This window comes from Nicotiana tabacum, chromosome 8 (assembly GCF_000715075.1).
Source record: "Nicotiana tabacum cultivar K326 chromosome 8, ASM71507v2, whole genome shotgun sequence".
NCBI classification, from domain to species: Eukaryota; Viridiplantae; Streptophyta; class Magnoliopsida; order Solanales; family Solanaceae; genus Nicotiana; species Nicotiana tabacum.
The window spans coordinates 127470133-127489429 of record NC_134087.1 but is presented as its reverse complement, the minus strand read 5'-3'; the positions used below and the strand labels follow the sequence as shown (position 1 = coordinate 127489429).

The 19297-nt window shown below is 40.4% G+C and overlaps 1 protein-coding gene across 1 annotated transcript; it reads right to left on the bottom strand.

The window, feature by feature from the left end:
* Positions 1–319: 319 nt before the first annotated feature.
* LOC142163299 (putative mitochondrial protein AtMg00860) lies at positions 320–1571 on the bottom strand. The gene is made up of 2 exons (XM_075220572.1): positions 1395–1571; positions 320–766 (listed from the first exon to the last, which is right to left on the bottom strand). The coding sequence occupies exons 1-2, from the start codon at positions 1569–1571 to the stop codon at positions 320–322; spliced, it is 624 nt and encodes a 207-aa protein (XP_075076673.1).
* Positions 1572–19297: the final 17726 nt, after the last annotated feature.

Here is a 19297-nt window from a genome sequence, read left to right as displayed (position 1 = left end):
TCCTAAGTTAACGGTCTCTATCTAAGTGGAATAAACGCAAGACCCCCCATGCTCCCAGCCTTCCTACTTAAAGCATCGGCCACCACATGGCCTTCACGGGATGATAAATAATGGCGATATCATTGTCCTTTGCTAGCTCTAACCACCTTCTTTGCCTCAAATTCAGATCCTTTTGCTTGAATAGGAGTTGTACACTGTTGTGATCCGTGAACACCTCACATGACACGCCATACAGATAGTGCCCCCAAATCTTCAAGCATGTGAACAATGGCTGCCAACTCCAAATTGTGCACTGGTAGTTCTTCTCATGGGGCTTCAACTAATGCAAAGCATAAGCAATCATTCTACCCACCTGCATAAATACACACCCAATGTCAATCCATGAAGCATCACAATAAAATGTATAAGAACCTAATGCTAAAGGAAAAACCAAGACTGGAGTTGTAGTCAAGGTAATATTTAGCTTCTGAAAGCTCTCCACACGCTCGTCATACCACATGAATAGGGCACCCTTCTGAGTCAATCTAACCAAAGGAGCTGCAATGGATGAAAAACACTTCATGAAATGGCAAAAATACCTAGCCAAGCCTAGAAAACTCCATATCTCAGTAGCAGTAGAATGTCTAGGCCAACTCTGAAGTGCCTCAATCTTCTTCAGATAATCCTTTATACCCTCACAAGACACCAAGTGGACCAAGAATGCCACCGAATGAAGAAAAAACTCACAGTTGGAGAATTTAGCATATAGCTTCTTCTCCCTCAAAATCTAGAGCACGATCTTCAAGTTATGCTCATGATCTTCCCGGCTGCGAGAATACACCAATATATCATCAATGAACACGATGATAAAATAATTAATATATGGTTGGAACGCGCTATTTATCAAGTGTATAAAGGTCTGTTAGGTCATTGGTCAGCCCAAAAGACATCACTAGAAACCCATAGTGATCATAGCGAGTCCTAAAAGCTGTATTTGAAATATCAGAATCCCGAATCTTCAACTAATGATACCCCGATATCAAATCAATCATCGAGAATACCTTAGCAACTTGTATTTAATCAACCGAATCATCAATACACAGTAGTGGGTACTTGTTCTTGATAGTAACCATATTCAGTTGCCTATAGTCAATACACATCCTCATAGAGTGGTTTTTGTTCTTCATAAATAGAACTAGAGCACCCGAAGGCAAGAAATTCGGTCTGATGAAACCATTATCAAGTAACTCTCGAAAATGTTCCCTTAATTCCTTCAACTCCATTGGTGCCATGCGATATGGTCGAATAAAAATGGATTGAGTTCCTAGTAACAATTAAATACAAAAATCAATATCCCTATCAGGTGGCATGCTCGGTAGGTCTACTGGAAACACATCTGGAAAATCTCATACAACCGAAACTGACTCAATGGTAGGAGTATCAGCACTAAAATCCCCCACAAAGTCTAGGTATCCCAAGCACCCCTTCTCAGCCATCTGTTGTGCCTTTAGGAACGACACTACATTACTAGGAACATTTTCCAATGTACCTCTCCACTCCATCCTCGACAACCCTAGCATAGCCAACGTCATGATCTTAGCGTCACAATCTAGAATATCGTGATAAAGTGACAATCAGTCCGTGCCCAAAATCACATCAAAGTCTACTATATTGAGTAACAAAAGGTCCACCCCAGTATCATAACCCCCAATAGCGGCCAATCACGGTCATAAAAGAATCCCTTAAAGGCACAGACACATAAGCTGAAGTACTCAAAGAATCATAAGACGTATCAGAATATGAAGCAAAGTAAGATGATACATGCGAATAAATGAAACCCGGATCAAATAAAATTGATGCATCTTTATGACAAACTGGAACAATACCTATGATAACAACATCCGATGAGACAACTTCCATCCTGCCATGAAAGGCACAACAATGGGACTAACCTCCCACTCTAGGATGTCCTCTGCCCGCCTGTCCTCCACCCCTAGTTGGATGTGCAGGTGGAGTAGTAATGGGAGAAGTAACTATAGACTAAGTACTTTGTGGAGGTTCACCCATCCTATGTTTGGTATAGTCCCTCACCATATGCCTAGTATCACTACGCTAGAAACAACCCCTCGAAAAATATGGCTACTAGTACAGAGTTTGGCCCAGGCGGCTGGAATAACCGTTGTAGGCACCCCGTGCAGGAGGTACATTGGAAGATGGCTGGCCAAAATGAGTGCTCTGAGGTCCTCAAATAGCTGGAGCACAATGAGTGACCTGAAGTGCAAATTGAACCGGTCAGCTGATGAAGACTGCCTTGACAAGACGATACTGCAGAGCGGGTACCACTAACCCTCAAAAATCTCAACGCCTTTTGGCCTCCCTATCCCCTCTCTACTAGTCATGGATACACTCCAACCTCCTAGCAATCTCCACAACCTGTTGAAATGGAGTATCAGTCACCAACTCCCGTGTCACCCTAAATCAAACACTATAATCGAGTCCCTCAACGAATTTGTGGACTCTCTCTCTCTCTAACTGTAGAAACCAAAGAATATGCATGGCCAGATAACTCGCTAAACCTCATAGCATACTCAGAAACAATCATAGTACCATGGCACAGCTACTCAAACTCGGTGCGCAACGCATCCTAGAGGGTTTGTGGAATGAATTCCCTTAAAAAATAGATCAGAAATGAGCCAAAGTAAGTGGCACTGTGCTAGCTAGACTACTCGCCTTATAAGCCTGCCAGCGCCCGTACACCGACCCTATCAGCCGAAAAGTAGTATGGCCAACCTGGCTCATCCCCACTATTTCCATAGTGCATAGAATACAATGGAATTGGTCCAAACAATGATGTGCAGCATCATAAGTTGCACTACTGAAAGTAGAAGGGAAATGCTTCTTGAACCTCTCTATCCTCTTCTGCTCCTCCTCTAATTCCACTGGCCTAACCTCATGCTGAACTACAATTGTTGGCCCAAGAACAGGTAAAGTTTTATGACAAATAAACTCAGTCATGGACCAGGTCCATCTTGTGAAGCATAGTCATGATCAATCTATCCATGTGAGATGCACGTGAAGGACATAAGTCCTAATGATCAAGCAGCAATATCTCCTGATCTGATCGAAAAGGTTGCATATTAGATAAGGGGAGAAAGTCTCCTTATATGAAGAGAATACGATCCAGGATAAAGATAGTGTTAGAGTTTGAGATCATCATGAACTCTTCTACGATAGAAGTTCAGCAATTGAGTCTCAATCAAACTCGGATTACTAACCTATTAAATGACAATGATTGTTCTCGATTACAGATGTTGCACATACGCAGAAGTTAAACTAAATTGAGTGCAAAAGCAAGGCAATTTTGCAAGCAATTTATGTGTGATTTGAGTGTGCACTCCTGAAGCTACTTGAACGAGATAGAAGAACCGGTTCCATTGTGTCTATCTTTTATTCTAGTTCAGTTGTAGTAGGTGGTTTAAAGTTGTACCTTTAGCTTTCATAGAAGAAATTGTATTAGGTACCTAGAGTGTTCAAGTTATAGCTAACTTGAAGTTGTCGCATCAGTTGAGGCTGTGTGCCATAAGGAGATTAGAGTTAATCCTTAGGTTTACAAAGAGGTTTTGTAAATGCTATTTTGGCTCAGTGATTTTAGTGGATGTTTGGAAAAATCCTACTGAGTAGTAGGTCGTTGTTTTTTCACCTTTTGAGCCAGGTGTTTTCCACGTAAAAATCTATGTATTCTTTATTTTATGTATTTATTATTCCGCAAACAGTTGTAGTTAGAACGCCTAGAAAACTAGGTTCTTCTATAGCAAAAATTGGGCACCACATGAATCCCCCCCCCCCCGTGTGGTATTGACGTTTAAAACACCAATTGGTATCAGAGCGTGTTATCCTTGAAAAGACTAACACCTTAGGAAAAGAACAAAATGAGTGCACCGCCTGGGAACTGGGAAGGGAAATCCACTGCTAGGCCTCCACTTTTTAATGATCAGTACTATTCTTGGTGGAAGAACAGGATAAGGGATCACATCATAGGAGAAGACTAAGAACTCTGGACATAGTCACTGATGATCCTCTAGCAACCACAAAGAAGAATGCTGAAGGAGTGGATGTGCCAAAGACAAGAGCTGACTGCACTGTTGAAGATTTGAAAAAATGGGAGAAGAATGCCAAGGCCAAGAAATGGCTTGTGTGTGGACTGGGTCCAACCGAGTATAGTAGAATTCAAAGTTGTACCACTGCTAAGGAAATCTGGGACAATTTACAAGTGGCCCATGAAGGAACACCTCAAGTGAAGAGGTCCAGAGGAACACTGTTGTATTCTCAGTATGAGAATTTCACCATAAAGGAAGGAGAAACCATCCAGGAGATGTATACAAGGTTCACTACACTGACAAATAAACTTAAGTCTCTTGGAAGGGTTATTCTTGAAGAAGACAAAGTTGAGAAGATTTTGAAAAGGGTTCTGCTAGTCTCTTGGGAAAGCAAAATCACTGTTATTCAGGAATCAAAGAATATTGCTACCCTCAAGCTGGATGAACTAATTGGAAACCTTACTGCCTATGAACTGAGAAGGCAAACCATAAAAATAGATGAACCCAAGAAGGAAACATCAGATGAGAACTCAGAAGATGAAGCTGGAGATGAACTATCCTCAATGGGAAATTGAGTGGAAGAAAAAAAGGGTTGAACGAAGGAATTGGAAGAAGGAACATGTTCAACTAAGAAGGAACAAAGGATCAACAAAGGCTATGGTTACTGCCTGGGGAGAAACATCAGATGAGAACTCAGAAGATGAAGCTGGAGATGAACAAGCACTTATGGACATCGGAGAATTAGATGATGAACAAGAGGTAAGTATCCTTCATCTTAAAGACAAGATTAAATTTCTGTCTAAAGAAAGGTTGTCTAAGCTATTGCTAGACTTCATTGATGAGTCTGAAATAATTAACAATGAGAAGGAAGATCTGTCCAGGGAATGTGTGATCTTAAAAGCCAAGTGCAAAAACCTAGAGTCTCGGGCTAATGAGAGTGAGAGTAAAAATGCTGAGTTGAAAACCACGTTCTTGAACTTGACACCAGTATCCTAGAACTTAGGTCTGAGAACTTAAAACTGAAACTAGGAATAGGTAAGAAGAAAGCTAACCACACACATCTCACTCTAGAAGAAAACTTGGGAAAAATGAAAGATGAGTTGTACAGGAAGGATGAGTAGATAAAAGTCATAAAAAAGATCTAGCAAAGGTAAAACATGAACTAGAAAGAACTTGCAAATAGAACAAGGCTTCTGAAGTACTTTCCTGGCTACAAGAACATCATAGTCGCAACAAAAGAGGACTTGGCTATGGAACTCAAGCACATAAGTGGGATCCTAAAAGCAATTATCTCACTTGTCCAGAGAACAAAATCTACACACACTGTGGCAATACTAGCCATTACAAAAATTAATGTAATGCAAAAGAAAAGGCCAGTCAAAAGATCAAAACTTTTATTCAAGAGAAAAATAGGTTGCCTGGGTGGGATAAAAGGAATTTGATTTATCCCTTTGCCTATTGAAAGGGACCCAAACTAGTTTGGGTTCCTAAGAATAACCCTTGATTTTGTTTTGCAGGTCCAAATGAAGGGAAGTAGCCAAATATGTTACATGGATAGTCGCTGCTCAAAATGTATGACTGGAAGCAAGAAACAGTTCCTTTCACTTGAGGACCTAAAGGGAGGTAATGTCTCCTTTGGAAATGGGAAGAAAGGTGAGATTATTGAGATTGTAAAAGTAGGTAAGACAGATTCTCACTCCATTGAGAATGTCTACTTGATAAATGGCTTGAAATATAGCCTGATCAGTGTGTCACAATTGTGTGACAGAGGTAACCTTGTAGCATTCACCTCTACTAAATGCTTTGTGATTAACCTTACCACTAACAAGATTGTTTTGCAGGAAAAGGAGTTAACAATATTTCTATTGTAGATTTGTCTACTCTTTCAGAAAATGAACTCACATGTCTAAGTGTGTTGGATAATGAACCCCTCCTGTGGCACAAAAGACTTGGTCATGATAGTCTGAATCAGCTAAATAAATTAGTCTCTAAGGACTTGGTGATAGTGTTACCTAACATCAAGTTCAAGGAAGACAAAGTTTGTGAGGCCTGTGCAAGGGGGAAGCAGGTAAGATCATCTTTCAAAAGCAAGAAAATTGTAAGCACAACCAAGTCGTTGGAACTGGTCTATATGGATCTCTGTGGTCCAATGAGAACCATGAGCAGAGGTGGAAAGAAATATGTAATGGTACTTGTTGATGATTATTCTAGATTTACCTGGATACTATTTCTAACACTAAAGATGAAGCATTTTACATGTTTACTGCTTTTGGTAGAAAAACTCAGAAACAATTAGGAAATCAACTTGCATCCATTAGGTCTAATCATGCAACTGAATTTGAAAATGCTAAGTTTGCTAAATTCTGTGATGAGAATGATATAGATCATAACTTCTCTGCCCCTAGGATTCCTCAACAAAATGGTGCAGTTGAAAGAAAGAACATGACTCTTGAAGACATGGCTAGGACTAGCTTCTTTCTAGTAAACTGCCCCAAAGCTTCTGGGCGGAGGCTGTAAACACTACATGTTACATTATCAATAGATGCATGACTAGACCTCTTATAGAGAAGACTTCATATGAGTTACTTAAAGGGAGAAAACCAAATATATCCCATCGTAGGGCATTTGGATGCAAGTGCTTGGTGCACAATAATGGAAAAGACTCCCTAGGTAAGTTTGATCTCAGAAGTGATGAGGGAGTATTCTTGGGATATTCTTCACATGGCAAAGCATATAAAGTGTTCAATAAAAGAACTTTGTGTATAGAAGAAAGTGTGCATGTAGTGTTTGATGAAACGAACATTCTTTTTGAGAGACGAGAACATGAAGATGAAGCCATTGGATTGGTAAAGGATTTGACTGAAGCCTCAACACAAGTTAAAGTGGCACCAAAAGAAGGAACAGGTGATGAAACAGGTTCTTCCATTCAGGGCAACCTGACAGGGGGAACTGATCAAAGACGAATTGAAACAAACCCCTTAAAAGAACCTGTTCATCGCCTTGTTACTCAGCAACAGAACATGGGAGAAACATCTAGCAAAAACCAGTTGGCTGTGAAACCTCAAAAGTATCAAAGTTCTTATCCTATTGAGAACATTATCACTGATCCAACATCTGGGGTAAAAACTTGATCACAATTAAAGAATATGGTGCTTTTGATGCCTTTTTATCTCTTATTGAACCTAAAAATGTTGTTGAGGCTTTGCATGATGCATACTGGGTGAATGCAAAGCAAGATGAACTCAATTAGTTTGAGAGAAGTCAAGTTTTGCATCCAGTTCCAAAACCCAAGGACAGATCAGTTATTGGTACAAAATGGGTCTTTAGAAACAAACTTGATGAAGATGGAACAGTTACAAGAAACAAGGCAAGACTGGTGGTCCAAGGTTACAGCCAAGAGGATGGCATAGATTATGATGAGACTTTTACTCCAGTCGCAAGACTAAGACTCCTCATAGCCTTTGCAGCAGACATGGATTTCACTCTTTATCAGATGGATGTAAAATGTGCCTTCCTGAATGGCTACCTGAAAGAAGAAGTGTTTGTAAAACAACCTACAGGGTTTGAGAGCAAGGAATGTGCTGAGCATGTGTACAAATTAGACAAGGCTCTCTATGTACTCAAGTACTCTCCAAGAGCATGTTATGAACGACTGTCCAAATTTCTTCTTGAACATGGGTACAAAAAAGGAAGGTAAAATTGACAGTACCTTATTCTTAAGGGAAAAAGGTAAAGATCTCCTTGTGGTACAAATATATGTTGATGACATAATCTTTGGGGCCACCATTGATAAGCTAAGTAAGGATTTTGCAAAATTAATGGGGAGTGAGTTTGAAATGAGTATGATGGGTGAGTTTAACTTCTTCTTAGGCTTACAGATCAAACAAAGCCCAAATGGAACCATGATCCATTAGCAGAAGTATACAAAAGAGCTTATCAAAAAGTTTAAAATGGAGGAATCAAAGGAAATAGACACCCTCATTGCAACTGCCACAAAATTAGACATTGATGAACCTGGTTCATCAGTTTATCAAAAGTTGTATAGGGGTATGATTGGTTCACTCTTGTATCTAACTACTAGCAGACCTGATATAGTCTTCAGTGTAGGGCTCTGTGCTTGTTTCCAGGCCAATCCAAAAGAGTCTCACTTGACTGCTGTCAAGAGGATAATAAGATACTTGAAAGGCCCCACTGATCCGTGTCTTTGGCATCCCAAAGGTAGTAAGATATGCTGATGCTGATTGTGTAGGTTTCCTTGTGGATATCTAGATTAATTCTTACTCAGCTTCATACTGTAATTAGTATACTCCTGTGACATGTGTTTATTTGACTTACTGATCTCTTACAAAATTTTCTCTATTATGGCATTTGAGGCATGTTCAAGAGAGTTCTAAATGAAGAACCTGGTTCATCAGTATGGGTTCATATGAAAGCTTAGGTATGTTTTCTATACTCTGCACAATTAGAAAGGTTAATAATTCAATCATGAGCAGAAGTCCTATACTTGTTAAATTCCTAGAAAATTCTATCTGTTAGCATTGAACCAGTTCTATCCACCTAGAACTCTAAACCGTAAATTTTGCCTAATATCTGGGGAAGCCAAATAGATTGTTCAAAATCTAGAATTTCAGGTTGATTAGACTCCTATTTGACCACTGCAAAAGGCTGCCGTTACTTATTAAATGTGTAATTCCTTTAAATACACATCTTTTCTACAGCCTTCATCATAACTCCAAACTGTCAAAAACTCTTCTTCACTTTCACTTTCCCTCTTATCCAAAATACCCAGATTCTCTCAAGAAATCAACAATCATGTCTAACCCAGAAGAATATCCTGGAACTCCTCCACCACCATCTCCCTCAAATTCATCCTAATCTACTCCACCCAGTGTATCCCCAAAACCTAAACTACGAAAGGTGAAAATGCTTGCTCGAAAGACTGTAGCATTTGGGGCTCTGAGGAAGGCTTTAAATGAAAGGTTGAAAGCAAGCCAAGTGAAAGAAAGTCAAGCTCCAAATTCAGACTCCAGCTCTGAGTCTGAATCCTATTAATCCTCAACTGAGGGGGAAGGACATGGGTCTCTGACTCTGAAAAGATTCAAGAATCTCCTTCTGAGGTAAGTTCATATGTAATTGAAAAGCTAGAGACTAGGTTTGTTCTGGTTGGACCAATTAGAGATGTTGAAGTGCCTGAGAAACGTAGGAGTGGAGGTAAAAAAAATTTGAAAAAGAAAAAGAGAGAGAGGGTGCATGTGGTGAAGAGAGGGGAATTGGGAAAATTATAGTGCCTGCCATCTGTAGGGTTGGACATGAAAGGGTAGAAGAGAGTGGCATGAAGTCAGGAGGGAAGTGGTTCTAGGGAAGCTGCTGAGGGGTTGGTTCATCTAAGCACACGGAGAGATGAACTTGTTTCATCTACTGAAGAGACCCTAGCTAATCTACTAAAAAAGGTTGGGACAAGCTATGACCCAAAGAAACGCAGAACTCCCACAACAAAAGCCCCAAATGTTCCTAAGCCTTCCAAGAAAAGAAAGGCTTCATCTCCAATACCTAGTGCCTCCTCATTTCCAAGGGTAGAGCCACAAGAAGCAGGGTGAAACAGAGTGAAGCTGATCTACAAAGGGCCTTAGAAGAAAGTAAGAAAAAGAAAAAGGGTAAAGGAAAGGGAAAGATTGTAGAATCCTCAAAGGCTGTTGAGGAACAGAAGATGGAACTGGTCTATCAAGAAAAAGGTACAATAGTGGAGGTTCTTACACCCAAGCCTAAAAAGCCCAAGACCTCTTCCCAGAAGTCTTCCTTTGGGCCTGTGGCTACTGAACCCACACTAGCCAAGAGGACAAGATCTGCAGTGAAAACCAAACAATCAAAAGTTTCTCATGATGATGACTAGAGTGGAGAAGAAGAAGAAAATGATTCTGAGAAGGAACAGGACAAGCTTGCCATTTTTGGTAGAAGAAAGATTTTAAAGGGTAGACTGTTGAAGGACCTGGTGGAACCAAGAATATTGAGATTAGTGGATGCCTTAGCTGCTCAGAGATGGAAGGACATGGTCCTTTAGATGGATGGTAGGCTAGCCCAAAATGAGCTGATTGAATTTATGGCCAATGCTGTTGTTAAGGATGGAGTCGTTACTAGCCTGGTGAAAGGAGTTCAAGTGCAGTTTGATGCAGAGAAACTGGGAGAGATCCTTGACATACCCTCTGAAGGGTTTGATGACTATACAAGGCAAAGGTGGCCATGCCTGGACTCCCTCCCTACTTCCCTTGAAATCACCAAGAGGTTTTGTGATTCAAAAGAAGTGACTGAAGCCAGGGCTATGTAGAAAAGTGAAATGAGGTCTGAGCACAAGGTTGTATTTGAATTTGTAAACAAGTGTTTATTGCCTAGACAGGAAAGAAGGCACACTGCTAACTACATGGATCTGGTTCTTATGGATGCCTGGAGAGAGGAAAACAAATCAATTGTCCTGCCTTCATTATCAAACTGCTAGACAGGGTCATAAATGGCTCCAAAGCTCATGCTACTCCATATGGCTTCATTTTGACCACAGTTCTGGACAGGCTAAATGTGCCTCTGAAATGGGAAATCACTTCGATCAAGGAATACTTTGGCATCAAAACTCTTCTTGCCTGTGACTATTCAGTCAATGCCATACCCATTGAACATGGTTCATCCTAGAAGACACCCATCAACATCAAAGTTATGACTCTGGTTCAGGAATGTGCAGCCAAGGACGCTGAAATTGCTAGGTTCAAGGCTCGTGTGGTTGAAGTGGAAACTGAGAGGAATGGTCTCAGAACTAAACTTGCCAAAGAAAAGGAGAAGAATGATGGAATTCTTCAGAACATGCTGAATCTTCTCCAAACTCAAACCCAACCCTCCAATTCCTCCAAGCCTTAGGATTCGTAGCTTCTGTCTCATGCACTTGTTCAGTACCCCCAGTGACCCAGATTAAGGATTTTTCTGTTTTTTTGCTCATGTTTTGAATGTCTCTCTTTCTTTTTGTGGATTGTAAGTGGCAACATATCTCTATCAATGATAACTGTTATTTTCTCTTGTTCAATGATTAATCTGTCCTTGATTGTTTAAATAAGTTTGTTTGATTACTGATTATTGCACCATGATTGCACTTGCAGTTGCCCCAGTGGCCATGAGTACTTATTAAAATTTAGGTATCACACTACGTATGCAACTTTTCGATGATGCCAAAAGGGGGAAGAGATATTGTGCTTTACACATTCTGAAAGTAAGTGATATTTATAACCTAATTAACCTGGTCCTTGATGATAAGTGAATTTACTAAGTTTAGTATTGATGGTTAAGCTGAGTTCTTACATGATTCAAATCAGTAAAAAGCACGGAGTTTTTCATCATCAAAAAGGGGAAATTTGTTGGCCCAAGAACAGGTGAAGTTTTGAAGAATGACAAATGAACTCAATCATGAACCAGGTCCATCATTTGAAGCACAATCATGATCAATCTATGCATGTGAGATGAACGTGAATGAGATAAGACCTATTGATCAAGCAGCAATATCTCCTGATCTGATCGAAAAGGTTGCATATTAGATAAGGGGAGAAAGTCTCCTTATATGAAGAAAACGTGATCCAGGATAAAGATAGTGTTAGAGTTTGAGATCATCATGAACTCTTCTACTATAGAAGTTCAGTAATTGATCCCCAATCAAACTCTGATTACTAACCTATTAAATGACAGTGATTGTTCTCGTTTACAGGTATTGCACAAATGCAGAATTTAAACTAAATTGAGAGCAAAAAGCAAGGCGATTTTGCAAGTAATTTATGTATGATTTGAGTGTGCACTCCTGAAGCTACTTGAACGAGATAGAAGAACTGGTTCCATTATTTATATCTTTTATTCTAGTTCAATTATAGTAGATGGTTTAAAGTTGTACCTTTTAGCTTTCATAGAAGCAATTGTATTAGGTACCTCGAGTGTTCAAGTTATAGCTAACTTGAAGTTGTCGCAACAGTTGAGGTTGTATGCCACAACGGGATTAGAGTTAATCCTTAGGTTTACCAAGAGTTTTTGTAAATGCTATTTTGGCTCAATGATTTTACTGGAAGATTGGGAAAATCCTATTGAGTAGTAGGTTGTGGTTTTTTCACCTTTTGAGCCAGGTGTTTTCCACGTAAAAATCTCTGTGTTCTTTATTTTATGTATTTATTATTCCGCAAACAGTAGTAGTTAGAACACCTAGAAGAACCAGGTTCTTCTATAGTGAAAATTGGGTACCACACAAATCACCCCCCCTGTGGTATTGATGCTTAAAACATCAACGATCACAGGTTGTACCGACATAACTCACGGAACCTGATAAACATAGGCTCGCTACATTCTAGTACGGGAAAAAGGATTTTGTGCTCCTCTCCTAGCCTGAGAAGTAGCTGGTGTAACTTGGATCAATCACGCCTAGGCCAAAGCACCGAACATGCACAGAAAATGTGCCACAATCTCCTGAAGTTTAGGGGTAGTAATAGGTATCTCAGGTGCATGCTCCCTTACTAGAGCTATTGGTGGCTCCACAACTACTACTCTAGCAGGTGCTCTATCTATAACACATGCCCCTCATTGGCCTCTACCTCGGCATTGGCCCATCGTGGCCCTAGCAGAGGGCACTGGCTTCTACTCAGCTGATCCAGTAGTGCGTGTCCTCACCATCGGTTGAGAGAATAGAAAGACGAAGGCTCAAATTGTAAAGTCAACAAATCCATATTATAATGAATTAAAACAAGTGGAATTTCCTAATGCAACCCCACTTACCTGTGATCAGTTTATAGAAATGTTTTTAAGAGAGTTTGTTTCAAATACCTTCAAGATGCATGGCGCACGGAGTTTGAGCAATTGAGTTAGGATTCTATGTTAGTATCAGAGTACGCCATCAGATTTAGTGAGTTGTCCCGACATGCACCTGCCTTGTTTTCTACAGTTAGAGAGCATGTCTGCATATTCATCAAGGGGCTCATTTATGGTCTTAGTTTCATCATGGCTCGAGAGGTAGAGACAGAAACTTCGTTTTAGTAGGTGGTAAAGATCACTCAAATATTGGAGGGTATGGGGGCTGAGAGAGAGAGAGAGAGAGAGAGAGAGAATAGGGAGGCCTCGAGGCACTAGAGCATTTAGATGTGGCCAGACTACAGTTTCAGCCTAACATGGATGAGGATATGTAAGATGCCCAGTTCATTCATCACTTCCAGCTACTAGTGGTGCTCCGGCTATTTTGAGATCTCAAGTCGCCCATTTTGATCAGCCACTGTCTAGTGCACCTCTTGCGCAGGGTGGCTTAAGTGGTTAGTCTAGCCGACCAGGCCAGAATAAATTTTAGTAGTCACGCCCACAAAGAGATTGTTTCGAGTGTCGTGATACCAGACATATGGTGTGGGGCATCCCCAGACTTAGGAGGGGTGCACCTACACAGACTATACCAGCTCCACGGATTCCACAGGGTTAACAGGCCATGCTTGCTACTCCAGTTACCACTCCACCTACACCACCAGCTAGGGGTCGAAGTCAGGCAGGTATAGGCCGCCCTAGAAGGGGAGGCCAGGTTCGTTTCATTGCTTTTCCTGGTAGGACTGAGAGAGTTGCATTGGATGTTGTCATCATGGGTATTTTTCTAGTCTACCATAGGATACATCAGTTTAGGATCCACTTATTCATATGTGCCATCTTACTCTTCTACGTATTTGGATATATCTTGTGATTTTTTTAGTGCTCCTATATTTTTGTCCACGCTTGTGGGAGATTCTATTTTTGAACCGTGTTTATCAGTTGTGTTTAGTTATTATTGGTGGTTTTGAGACCAAAGTCGATCTATTGCTACTCAATATGATAGACAAGAGTTGATTAGTTGTCACCCTATCACACTATTATGGACTGTCAGTCTAAGATTGTGACATTGACTATGCTAGGTTTGTCGAGGTTAGAGTGGAGGGGTACATTGGATCATATTCCTAGCAGGATGGTGTCCTTTTTTAAGGCACAACAAATGGTTGAGAAGGGGTGTGAAGCATATCTAGCCTTTGTGAGGGATGTCTGTGCTGATACTCCTACTGTTGAGTGAGAGATTGCCCAAATATGTTCCCAGCAAACCTATCGGACATGTTTCCTAATAGGGATATCGATTTGGTATTGACCTACTGCTGGGCACTCAGCCCATTTCTATTCCACTATATCGTATGGCACTAGTAGAGTTGAAGGAGATAAACGAACAACTTCAGGAGTCACTTGATAAGGGTTTCATCTGGCCGAGTGTTTCGCTTTTGGGTGGTCTAGTTTTATTTCTCAAGAAGAAGGATGGTACTACGCGGATGTGTATTGATTACAAGCAGTTAAACAAAGATAGAGTCAAGAACAGGTACCCACGATAGCGCATTGATGACTTATTAGATTAGCTTTTGGGTGCTAGAGTGTTCTTAAAGATTGATTTGAGGTTATAGTATCATTTGTTAAAGATTTGGGATTCAGATATCTCGAAGACTACTTTTAGGACTTGGTATGGTCACTATGAGTTTTTAATGATGTCATATTGGGTGGACCAACTCCCCAATAGCATTTATGCACTTGATGAATAGTGTGTTCCAGCTATATTATGAGTAGCACTTGAGGATCATGCTCCAGGCCTTGAGGAAGAAGAAATTATGTGCAAAATTCTCCAAGTGTGAGTTTTTGCTTGATTTGGTGGCATTTTTGCATCACGTGTTGTCTAGTGAGGGGATCAAGGAGGATCCAAAGACGATTAAGCCAGTTTTGAGTTGGCCCAGACTATCTTCAGCTATTGAGATCTGTAGTTTTCTTATTTTGGCCAGATATTACCGTCTGTTTGCATCCATTATTTCACCTTTGACTAGATTAACCCAGAAGGGTGCTCCTTTTAGATAGTCTGTGGAATGTGAGGAGACCTTTTAGAAACTCAATACTGCTTTGACTACGGACCCTGTGTTGTAGCCTACAAGTTCAGGATCTTACATTAGATATTGTGATGCATCGCATATTGGGCTTGGCGCAATGTTGATGAATCACGATAGGGTGATTTCCTACACGTCTCGACAGTTGAAAGTTCATGAAAAGAATTACCATTTGCATGAATTTGACTTGGCGGCCATTGTCCACGTGTTGATGATTTAAAGGCACTATTTGTACGGTATTTTATGTGAGGTTATGGCTACCGTCGGAGTCTCCGGTAGCGGAGATAGTTAGAGTTGCTGAAAGACTATGATATAACCATAACATATCATCTTGGGAAGGCCAATGTGGTGAACGATGCATCGAGCGGGAAGGCAGAGAGCATGAGCATTTTGGTATATTTACCGGTATCAAAGAGTCCACTAGCCATGGATGTTTAGGCTTTGGAAAGTTATTTTGTGAGGTCGGATGTTGCAGAGCATAATCGGGTTCTTTCTCACATGGTTTCTCAGTCTTATTTGTATGAGCGCATCAGAGCGCGTTAGTATGATGACCCCAATTTTCTTGTCCTTAAGGACGCAGCGCAGCCCGGTGATGCCAATGAGGTTTCTATTGGAGATAATGCAGTGTTATGGATGCAGGGCCGGATATGTGTGACCAATGTGGATGGGTTTTGTGAGTTGATTCTCGAGAAGGCCGACAGTTCTCAGTAATCCATTCATCCGGGTGCCACCAAAATGTATTAGTATTTGAGGCGGCACTATTAGTAGAGAAGAATGAAGAAAGATATAGAAGAATATGTGTCTCGGTGCTTGAACTATTAGCAAGTCAAGTACAAGTAATAGAGGTCAGGCAATTTGCTTCAAAGAGTTGAGATTCCAGAGTGAAAGTGGGAGCGTATGACCATGGATTTTGTTGTTGGGTTCCCATGAACTTTGAAGAAATTTGATGCATTGTGGAAAATTATGGATAGACTGACCAATTGTGCACATTCCTTTCAAGTGGTGACTACCTATTCTTCAGATCAACTGGCTCAGATATATATTTGTAAGATTGTTCGTCTTCACAGTGTGTCAGTGTCCATTATCTTCGATCGAGGCACTCAGTTCACATTGCATTTCGGAAGAGCTATCTAGTGTGAGTTAGGCACACGGGTTGAGTTGAGCATAATATTTCACACCCAAATAGATGCGCGGTCCGAGTGCACCATTAAGATCTTAGAGGTTATGCTACGTGTCTATGTTATAGATTTTTGGGGTTAATGGGATCAGTTTCTATCGCTTATAGTGTTCTCCTACAACAACAACTACCAATCGAGTATTTAGATGGCCCTTTTTGAGGCCTTATGGGAGGCAGTGTCGTTCTCAAGTTCTTTGGTTTGAGCCTAGATAGGCTAGGTTATTGGGAACTGATCTGGATTGTGATGCCTTGGAGAAATTCAAGTTGATTCAGGATCGGCTTCGTACAACACAGTCTAGAAAAAAGAGTTATGCTTATCAGAGGGCCCGTGATGTAGAATATATGGTGGGAGAGATATTTTTGTTCAGAGTTTCACCTATGAAGGGTGTGATGCGGTTCAGGAAGAAGGGCAAGTTGAGACCTAGTTATATTGGTCCTTTTGAGATCCTTGAGACAGTTGGTGAGGTGGCCTACAAACTTTCATTGCCACCCATTGTATACGGCAAAATTGGAGGGTCCAATTTTCTATCGTTACGATGCCTCGTAAGCACATCTCGAAGGCTTGAGACCACAGTCGAGTTTTATCCCTCGAGGACCATCGACGCCCGATCTCAAGGTAGTATAGAACGACGGTTGCAGAGAGAAAGTGGGGAGTTCCCAAGGCGTGTAGCTAGAACCGACAAAGTCTGTCAGGCTAGTCTAAGCCTGCATCATGGCATTAACTAGTTGTCCCATCTCCATATCTTTGTAATAAATGTATTTGTACTATGTTGGGATGTCCCCTCATATATAAAGGGGATCCTTGTCATTTTGTAAACATATGTTGCTCAATATTAAATACACAAGAATATTCTCTCTGCTCTCTAACATATTCTCTTGATCTCATTACTTGCATTTATTACTTATATTCATTATGCTCCATTTATTGTTCTTTATTTATTACTTATCATTGGCCATAAAGAGCTTCATTGATTTATTGTAACTGTTAGTCTTCATCGACCGCCCTCGGAGGACGTCAAACTCGACCCCGAGTCCCCAAATAAGCAGGCTCGAGGCCCCGATTGGCAGCGATTCGGTTTGGTTAACATCTCGTTTTTAAGCCTTCATCTTGATTCTAAGTCTTTCACATATCATCTATTGCCCTAACAACTAGCATAAAAATAGATCACGTATTTTTAGAACCACTAAATCAAATTTAATTGTTATTAATATTTTCACGGTAAACACCCATCTTATTGCAAGTTCACCCGATGTTCCATGTTTCCATGCTCTAAAGTATTACGGTGATGCATCATATTTATTAGACTTCAGCCCAGTCCAATTAGACAAGGGCTTGACTTATGTTAAGGAGTTGGTAATTATCTTGGATAGGCAGGTCCGGAAGATGAGGTCAAAGAATATAGCTTCATTGAAGGTTCAATAGAGGGGTCATCCGGTCGAGGAGGCGACCTGCGAGACCGAGCACAACATGTAGAGTCGGTATCCTCACCTTTTCGTCACTTCACGTATGTCTCTATGCATGTTCGAGGACGAAAGTTTGCTTTCAGAGGGGAAGAATGTAATGACCTGACAAGTAATTTTATGTATCTGAGCCCTGTTTCCCCTTTTAATGCTTCATGCATATGTATTTGTGGTTTTATGACTTGCGAGATTGGTTAGTTTCGTTTTGTGAAGGTTTTATGTTAATTGGACCCTTTGGTTCTTAGTTTAGAAACCTAAATTGAAAATGTTGATCGACGTTTGACTTTTGTGAAAACGACCTTGTAACTATGTTTTGATTGCTCCAATAGGTTCGTATCATAATTTTGGACTTTGGCATATGCTCGAAATCGAATTTGGATGTCCCTGGATTGATTTGACTTGTTTAGCCGAAAGTTGGCAAATTGAGGTTTAGAAGTTTTTCCAAGTTTGACAATATGTTGATGTTTTTGCTATTGGTTAGGAATTTGGTTTTGGTACTTGGAATAGGCCCGTTTTGCTATTTGGAACATGTCTGCAAAATATTGTTTCATTCAAAGTTGGTTTGATAGTATTCAGACTCTTGGTTGCAATTCTAGAGATTCTTAAGTTTTCTTTTAAAATTCATATGTTTTGATTTTCTATTCTTGGTTCTAGATGTTATTTTGGTGTTTTGATCATGCGAGAGAAATTTTATGATGTTTTTAGACTTATGTCGATATTTGGTTTGGAGCCCCGGGGGCTCAGGTGAGTTTAAGACGTATTTCGAAATTGTTTGGACCGTATTACAGGTTACTGGTGAGCTGATGCCTCAGGCGTCGCAATTGCGAACACCAGTATCGCAATTGCGATCTTAGAAGGGGGTTTTAGGTGTCACATTTGCGATGCCTAAATCACATTTGTGAATTAGTAGCAGGGAAGGTTAGGCTCGCCTTTGCGATTGTTATGTCGCATTTGCGATGGAGACATGCTTCGTAAATGCAAAGCCATTGTCACATTTGCGACTTCCCCTATAGGCTGTCAGTAGCTGCAATTGCGAGGCTTTTTTGCAATTGCGAGGGTTCACAATTGTTAACCCAGTGTCGCAATTGTAACATCTGCAACTGAACAAAAACTAGAAAGTCAGGACTTCATCTCATTTACCTCATTTTAGAACCCTACACTCAGTAGGAGGCGATTTGGAGAGGGGATTTTCACCAACAATCATTGGGTAAGTTGTTTTAATTAACTTTCAACTATATTTCAAGATTATATATGATATTTGACATCAACTTTATGAGAATTAAAGAGGAATTTTGGGGATTTTTCTCTAAGTTTTGAAAAATGAAAATTTGGATTTTGAGAGTCGAATTGGACGAACTCGTATGGTTATGGGTTGTCAAGATCTACCCTTGGACTTGAGTTTTGACCAGACAAGCCCGAGGTTAATTTTACCTATTGTAATTGGTTTGTCTTGCATTTTTTGATGTTATTAAGTCATTTTTGGTTTTATTTTAGTCATGTGGAGGCGCATTTTAGGGAAAAAGCTATTTTGAGGGTTGATTTGGCCTCGTCAAGGTAAGTATCTTATCAGACTTTTTGTGGGGTAACTACCCTTTAGGATTTTATTTGATTGTGCTAATTGAAGTATGTGAAAGACGTGTACACGAGGTGTTGAG